The 9,014-nt window shown below is 37.4% G+C and overlaps 1 protein-coding gene across 1 annotated transcript; it reads right to left on the bottom strand.

The window, feature by feature from the left end:
* Nucleotides 1-3,022: 3,022 nt before the first annotated feature.
* LOC117930575 lies at nt 3,023-4,710 on the bottom strand. The gene is made up of 4 exons (XM_034851216.1): nt 4,552-4,710; nt 3,436-4,330; nt 3,221-3,300; nt 3,023-3,115 (listed from the first exon to the last, which is right to left on the bottom strand). Exons 1-4 carry the CDS (start codon nt 4,708-4,710, stop codon nt 3,023-3,025), a joined length of 1,227 nt encoding a protein of 408 aa, XP_034707107.1.
* Between the last annotated feature and the right edge of the window lie 4,304 nt (nt 4,711-9,014).

Raw genomic sequence — 9,014 nt, 5'->3', positions numbered from 1 at the left:
TAGAATTACTCCTAAATCAATTATAATAAAGGCTGTATATTACACTAATTTAAGGAAGTAAACAGAGGATGCTAAATATGGGGAGGAACGCACAGGCTGGAAGGCAACGTGGGCTTGATTTCCAACACTCCCCCTCAAGTCGCGTTGTAGATGTTGATCATTCCAAGTTTTCCTGTCAGATCTTCGAAGTTAACTCGAGCAAGAGCTTTTGTGAGAATGTCAGCCGTTTGATAGTTTGTCGGAGTGTAGCTGACTTTGAAAACTCCTTCTTCAATCTTTTCCTTGATAAAGTGTCGATCTATCTCCACGTGTTTAGTTCGATCATGATGAACCGGATTCTTAGCGATACTGATGGCAGCTTGATTTTCGCAGTATAACACCATGGGATGCTTCAATGGAACCCGTAATTCTTCTAACAGCCTGTTCAACCAAATTCCCTCGCAGATACCTTGTGCTATAGCACGAAATTCTGCCTCAGCACTGTTACGGGCTACCACTGACTGTTTCTTGCTTCGCCATGTAACCAAGTTCCCCCAGACAAATGAACAATAGCCTGAAGTTGATCTCCGATCAGTCACTGAACCTGCCCAATCTGCATCTGAAAAAATCTCAATCTCTTTCTTTGTTGTTCTTTGAAAGAAGAGACCCTTTCCTGGTGTCATCTTGAGGTACCTCAATATTCCGATCACAGCAGTCATGTGTTTTTCGGTTGGATTATTCATGAATTGACTTACCACACTAACGGAGAAGCCGATGTCTGGCCTTGTATGAGAAAGATAGATGAGTTTCCCCACAAGACGTTGATATCTTCCTTTATCAACTGGCGTACTTCCATCACTTTCTTCCAGTTTGATAGTTGTATCCATAGGTGTTTCTGCCGGCTTGCATCCTAGCATTCCTGTTTCATTCAATAAGTCCAGAACGTATTTGCGTTGTGAGGCTGCTATACCTTTCTTTGACCTAGCAATCTCCATTCCGAGAAAGTACTTGAGGTTTCCAAGATCCTTGATCTCAAATTCCTTTGTCAGTAATTTTTTAAGTAAGTCAATTTTCTCTTCATGATCACTTGTCAAAATTATGTCATCCACATATACAATGATAATTGCCAGCTTCCCTTCTGGGAAGTGTTTCACAAATAATGTGTGATCGGATTGACATTGAACGAATCCGTACCCTTTCACTACCTTAGTGAACCATTCAAACCAGGCCCTGGGAGATTGTTTGAGACCATACAAGGATTTTCGGAGTCTGCAAACCTTGTTGAAGTTTGATGTCGTCTCAAGTCCAGCAGGAATGTCCATGTAAACTTCTTCCTCTAAGTCACCATTGAGGAAGGCATTCTTCACATCAAGTTGGTGAAGCGACCAATCGAGATTAACTGCCAAGGATAAAAGTACACGAACAGTATTGAGCTTGGCAACTGGAGCAAAAGTTTCTTGATAGTCAATGCCATAGGATTGGGTGAATCCTTTGGCAACCAACCGAGCCTTATACCTGTCCACATTACCATCTGCCTTGTACTTTACTGTGAAAATCCACTTACACCCAACTGGTTTCTTACCTCTTGGGAGGTCAGTAATTTCCCACGTACCATTCTTTTCCAGCGCCCGAACTTCCTCATCGACTGCCGCCTTCCACTTAGGATACTTGAAAGCTTCCTGAATATTCCGAGGTACTTGTATCTCTGTGATGCTAGAAGTGAATGCACGAAACGTAGGTGATAGCTTATCATAAGAAATAAAATTTCCAATGGGATGCTGAGTGCATGATCGAATTCCTTTCCTCCAAGCTATGGGCATATTAAGAATATCATTTTCTAACTCGGAATCATCAGTACCATCAGGAGTGTTGTTACCTGGAAGTTTGCTTGGATTAGGACCCGGTTCAGCCTCATGGGTTTGTTGAGAAAGTGCTCCTTCCTCCGTTTCCTCTTGGATGTGCTCCTTATCCCACAAGTCAACAATGGACTCGGGCTGATTAAATGACTCTGGAGGAATGTGATTTTCAGTGATGATGGGTGATTCACTGAATGACTCAAGATCCCAAAATTGATATTCCTGAGTTGAATTCTCCCCCTGAATATCGTTTTTGGGATAGTAAGGCTGGGTTTCAAAAAATGTGACATCCATTGAATTGTAGAATTTTCTTGTGACCGGAGAGTAACACTTATATCCTTTTTGATTTGAAGAATACCCAAGAAAGATGCACTTGAGTGACCTAGGATCAAGTTTACTCCGATGTTGTTGATTGATATGAACAAAGACAGAGCACCCGAAAATTTTGGGTGGGACGGTGGAGATGAGACGAGTAGTCGGAAAGGATTTTAGGAGTGTTTGACAAGGTGTTTGGAATTTTAGTACCCTAGACGGCATCCTATTGATGAGGTAGGCTGTCGTAAGGACAGCTTGCCCCCAGAATAATTTTGGAACATTCATGGAGAACATTAGTGATCTAGCCACCTCTAACAAATGCCTATTTTTCCTTTCAGCGATTCCATTTTGTTGTGGGGTATCAACACATGAACTTAAGTGAACTATCCCTTCTTGTGCTAGAAATTCTCCTAGAATGGAGTTGAAATAATCCTAGCATTATCAGACTTTAGAATTTGTATTTTTGACTGGAATTGGGTCTAAATCATATTTTTAAAATTTTTGAAAATTTGACTCGTTTCAGATTTTTCTTTCATGAGGAATACCCAAGTTAATCTAGTGTGATCATCTATGAATGAGACAAACCACCTAGTACCAGTTACATCTTTTATTCTTGACGGACCCCAGATATCGCTATGAATCATTGAGAATGGACTAGACTCTTTATAGGGATGAATGGGAAAATGAGACCGGACTTGCTTTGATAATTGACAGATTTCGCACTCAAAGGATTTTGGATTTTTATGAAATAATGAAGGAAATAAATGCTTGAGATGCATAACATTTGGATGACCTAAGCGATAGTGCCACAACATAATTGCACTATCGTTATTTTGACATGAAACCGAAAAAGAATTACTACCAACTGCCATTTAAGGTTGTTCTTGTGGATCATGGCGCTCCTTAAGGATGTAGAGTCCAGAGCATTCCTCAGCATTGCCAATCGTCTTCCCCGAATCCAAATCCTGAAATTCACAGTGAGTGGAGGAAAAATTAGTAATACACCTCTTTTCCTTAGTGAGTTTACTAATTGACAATAGATTACAGTCTAAGTTAGGAACAAGGAGAACAGAGTTGAGAGTAAGATCCCTTGATAGCACAACTGAACCTGTTCCGGCAACCTTTGATAGTGAACCATCTGCTATTCGGACTGTTAAATTATTTGGACATGAGCTATATGTATCAAAAATTGTCGCATCTCCCGTCATATGATCAGATGCTCCTGAGTCCACGATCCAAGGTTTTTTACGTTTTTTACCAACAATAAAGGCACTCAAAAAATTACCTTTGTGAGCCAAGGTTCCGGAACCAATGAGCTCGTTGGAAGATGAGCCAGTTTGTGACTGTACTGACAAAAGAGGAGACAGTAGTTTCTGAAGCATCTCCATTTGCTCCTTATTAAAAGGGCTAGCTTCAGGTTGTGGCGATTGTTCATCGGTAGCCACATGATTGCCTCGTCCTTCTTTCTCAAGTGGTTGACGTGGCTTCCAATCTACTGGCTTTCCATGAATCTTCCAGCAAGTTTCTCTTGAGTGTCCCGGCTTTCTGCAATGATCACACCAAGGTCTACCTCCTTTAATTTTTTGACGATTGTCAAAAGGAGCGAATTGAGTCTTAAGAGCCGAGCTTTCTGCCATATTCAGTTGTTGATGGGATCCCATCATGAGATTTTTCCGACTTTCTTCGCGACGCACTTCAGAGAATGCCTCTCTGAGGCTAGGTAGAGGTTTTACTCCCATGATTCTTCCTCTGATTTCATCAAGATTTTTGTTCAAACCTAACAAAAATTTAAACACACGTTTCCCTTCGACAATCTTTTTATACAACAAACCATCTGTAACACAATTCCTGTTATGAACCTCAAACGTATCAAGTTGACACCATAGACGAGTAAGAGTATTGAAATATTTAGTTACCGTAAGGTTTCCTTGACGCAAATCGTGGAGGATGCCTTCAATCTGGATGATTTCAGATGTGTTTTCCTTGTCTGAGAAAGTTTCTTTTGCAATGTCCCAGATTTCTTTGGCAGTATCAAATGACAGAAAATTTTCACCAATGTTAGGGGTCATAGAGTTGACTAGCCAGGACATGACCATATTATTTTCTGCTATCCACTTCTTGTAGGTTGATGCTGTGGTTTCTGGTGCCGCCGAAGCTCCGGTGATGTAGTCATCTTTCTCCTTTCCCCGTATAAACATTAATATGGATTGAGACCATTGCAAATAATTTTGCCCATTCAGTTTATGGGCTGTGATTGGCAGATGAGAGGTTTCCATCTGATGAGAGGATGAAGACGATGATCATTCCAAGTTTTCCAAGACGATGAAGACGATGCCAACAGTGGAAGGCAGAGTATTGAAGAATCACGAGCTATTAGTGATGCTTAGCCATTTCAACTCACATGCAGATCATCCTTTACTTTCTTTGAGTTGGGATCATCAACACTTTGCTTTGCATTTGGTGATTTTTCTCTTGGCAGCACTGATGATTCGAGTGCCTCGGAATTCTTGTCTCTTGTTCTCTCAATGCCAAGCTTTCCATTCTTCAACCCTTGCCCCATCACTATGTGAGAGAGTCGTACATTGGATTTTGCCAATATATCCACTGTAGGTGCAATTCAGAAAGAAGTAAGCTTGAGAAAGAGTTCATGTTGTCGGATTTTTCTGTTTGCCTTGGGCATGAAACAGAAGACACTCACTACTGGACAGTTGGATTGAAGAGAGTTGGAGAAATATCTGGGTACAAGATGTCAGGCATTCACCAAATGAAGAATAGAACCATTGGTCTTGATGCATTTGAATGGCTTGATTTGGTGGTGACTAAGTCAGTGATTCATTGAGCATCATGCATATCTCTCCCACTTATGCATCTATGCATGTCCACTTTTGGGCCACGTGCCATCACCCAGTTCATCACCCTTGATTTTTTTAAGAATAATTTTCCGAACTCAACTTGCAAACAATTTTCCAAATGCTAGTTTCCAAATAATCCCAACTCTTTCATCCTTCATCCTTAGATTTTTAGGATCACTCAAGAATTTTTTTTTTTTTAATAAAATTTTGCTGCCATCTTTCTTTTGTGGCATGCAATTTTCACATCTCCCCTGAGTTTTAAAAGGTTTCGAAATAAGCATGGATTAAATTTTGTAATTCCAAGTGATGAAATTTATGGAATTAATTTCATGCAAAAATAAAATGGGCTTTGGTGGGGGCCCAACATCAAATAAATTTTCTCTAAAATGAAAATGAATTTGAATGAAGTGTCATGCGTGCTATTGATGATTATTTATCTTGTTTAGTGATATGAGTAACATATTTTATGCTTATCTCTGTGCACTAACCCATTTCTTGATAGCGCTTGATAGCTCGCTGCTAAGGTACACATCCTCTCTCACTCTGATCGCTTTTTCGCGCTTGCTTCGACTTTTAGTATGTGATCATGTCGGTATTTGTTGATTTTCTCGTCGATTGCCATGTCAGCTTTATTTTATTAGTAGAGACCCGTTTTTAGGGGCTTAGAGGGGTGCTACGGTCCTTACCGTACCTTCCTAATAAGTAACTTGATCCCCGAGCCCAGACTTGGTTTTTCACAGACCACCTTTTCCAAATAAGGAGTCACACTTAGGGTTTTTCTTTCTTATTTTGTTTACCCTTTAAAAATAAAACAAAAATAAGTGGCGACTCCAGAAATAAATCATTTTCAAATAAAAAGCGAGCTCGCCATCGAGTGGAAAATACATGAGCCGAAATACGGGGTCCACACTTTCACTTTGAGCTTCTCACCTTCTTCTTCCAGAACACACTTGGAGTCTACACCAAACTTAATCTCAACCTCTTCTTGAATTCACATAAAAAGAAAATGGGTTTTTACCCAAACCCAAATAAAATGAGAAAATGAACGTTTAAGGAATCAACCTATTTTTCTTTTCAGAAAATCCATTTAAAAATTTTCTTGGAAAACTTGGATGAGATTTTCTTAGTATGCAAACAACAAAAAATGGTAAGGAATGAGAAGCTCTCTCTCACAGTTGTTGTAGTATCTCTGCTCCATAAATGGGAGAAAGTTCATTTTAAATGAAAATGAAACCCTTAATCCAAGGTATAAAAATAGATTTTAAAAATAAGTTAGTTGGATCGATCTGCCTTTGCACCTGGATCGATCCAGAAATAGGGAAACAAAATCCTTTCAACAAAAATATTTCTCCCAATTTTCTTAACTCTTTTAAAGATGAAAAATAAGATTGATTCACATTCAATCACCACACACTTGGCTACATTCCTTGGCCTCTTAGCAAAGTCTTAATCCTCAAAAGTCAAGTAGTCTAAAGAGGAATTGAAAAACCAAATTAGGGGACACTTGAGAATTTTGTTCGAAATTGCAAACCTAGCTAAACACTCACAATATATTTTTAAGTTCTTAGTATAATATCATTATTTTACATCAAAATCTCAGGATTGTCATATTTTACATTAAAGTCATGAAATTGTATCGTATATGTTCAACATCATTATAGATCTATGTCATAAATATTTTCATTTTCAAATATCAATATAGAAAACATATTATGTTTGAATATCTTTCAATTTAAATCACTTACACTTTCAAAAATCATCGAAAAAAATATAATATTCCATAAAACAACTCATTTTACACGCTAACCCAAACATTTTGGTGTTGGACAGGACAGACGAGTGAGTGCCTTTGCAGGGTTACTCACCTCAACCTGTTTGGGTTGGGCTGCGTTTCCTCATAGTTAGTAATGGTTGGAAAATTGGACCACTATCTCCTTTGATCCATGTAGTAGAATAGCGAGGCTTGATTCATAAGTAAATTAAGAGTGAGCTCTAAATCATGTTTTCTAGGAATAGTCTTAGCAATTGCCATTACTGCTACATGATGCTATTTTCAAAGCCATAACCAACATTATTCAGATCACCCAAATACAAATAAAAAGCACTTTTTGGGTTATAAATAATTCCGGGCTTCCAAGAAGCTAATTCAAACATAGCTACTATGTTTTAGCTCCTCCTTAATCTCTTCAAACATAGCTTCAGGAAAGCAAAACAGAGACGAATAGGAGTTCATAAGCCATGGATGGATGTATTTAAAAATGGTATATATCAATTTATGAAGTTTTGTATTTTTTTTATATCACTTTTCTCAGCTAAAGAAAAATTCTCCAACTCAAATCCATCGTTCCCTTGTTTTCCATACTTCACTTTCTTCCCAACTTTATTTGAAACAAAAATATACAAAAGATTAGAAATAGAAACCATCTACCACTTAAAATATATTTACTAATAATTTTAAAAAGTATTTTAAATATTTTTAATATTTAAAAATATATATTTTTAAGTGTTAGAAGAACTTAAAATGCTTCTAAAAATCACTATCAAATTGCCTCTTAGATTCTATCTAGAACCTTAAATATTTTTAACTTATTTTCCATATTTTTATATATGTTTAAATTTTTTTAAATAACTTTTATCTTTAATATTTTATTTTTAATCATTCTTCATACTTATATAATTATTTTTTAAAATAACCCTTAAAAAATAAATAAAAATAATAAAAAATATTTTTAATATTTTTGTTAATCGACCATATACCCAAGTAGATGCTTGATCATTATTCAATTGATTAGAAAACATTTCATTTGGAGTATGTCTGTTTTTTAGGGGGCTGTGGACTAATAATATTTCATCTACTGAAAAGATAAGATTGTAATTTTAGATATTTTTTTCTAAAAAGAAAAGTGAAATTTTCATATATAGAAAATTATATAATCCAATATTTTTTTTTCTTCATATTGGTTTTAGTTTAGTGGCATATTATTTTTTTCATTTTTTTAGTTTTTTGTTGATGTAACTCGACTAGTGAGACTGAACCATATGGCTTTTGCAGTCAGAGTAAGGCGACCTGAAACAAAATGAATTGATGAAGTATCTTGCGCTTGCCAGTTGAATTTCCTTCTTTTTGAAGGAATCATCTCTTGGCTTCTGCCAAATTTTTATGATGGTTTTCATTTCTTTAAAGGTGTCAGTGTCTTTTTATGCCTCAGTATTTCTACTCTCTGCATTTGCTTTCTCACTCTCGCTGCCGACTCCCCTTTTCATTTTCCTGTTATCTGTCTCAGTCTCTCCCATTTGCTTGAAGTAACGCAAAGAAATACTTTCTTTGTTCAAATTTCACGACTTTGTATTTCAGTTGCTTTGTTTCAGCTTTCTCTATATCTTTACTTTCTACTTATTCTGTCGTTTTCCAACTATTCCTACTCCCTGCACACTCCTTGCCGGAAACTAATCTCAGTTTCAAATTTTTGCTGATCTCTATCTCACCTCTAATATCTTGAAAAAGGGGTAAAAAAAAAAGAATTCTGCTTTGTTGTCAAACTCAAATCAAACTGCATGCATCCCTTGAGCTTTCTCCAGCTCACGACTCTGTACCCCTTTGTCAATTTTTCTATTTTCACTCATACTCACTTCTGATTCTCCTTTTCATCTCTTTGCTTGGAGCAAGTCCTCTGCTCCTTTCATCTCCTAGTTTGGTTTCATTTGTTGCACTGGCTTCTCTGATTGCTGTTATTTCTGCTTTGATACGTTACCCTTTTTTTTTTAATTTCTCCGTCACCATCAGTTTTCCCAAGCAAGCTAAAAGGGAGAGGCAAAAGCAGTCCGCCGTAGCTGAAATGACAGATATTGTTATTAGAATTGCTGCAAAAGTTGGAGAGTACTTGGTGCCTCCAATTGGACGCCAGCTAAGATATCTGTTTTGCTACCGGAGCTATACGGATGATCTCGACAACAAGGTTCGGGAGTTGGAGGGTGTGAGGGATGTCCTTCAGAGAATTGTTGGTGACGAAAC

Source organism: Vitis riparia, chromosome 14, assembly GCF_004353265.1.
Source record: "Vitis riparia cultivar Riparia Gloire de Montpellier isolate 1030 chromosome 14, EGFV_Vit.rip_1.0, whole genome shotgun sequence".
NCBI lineage: Eukaryota > Viridiplantae > Streptophyta > Magnoliopsida > Vitales > Vitaceae > Vitis > Vitis riparia.
Note: the sequence above shows the minus strand (reverse complement) of the source record. Positions and strands in the feature narration are given on the sequence as shown.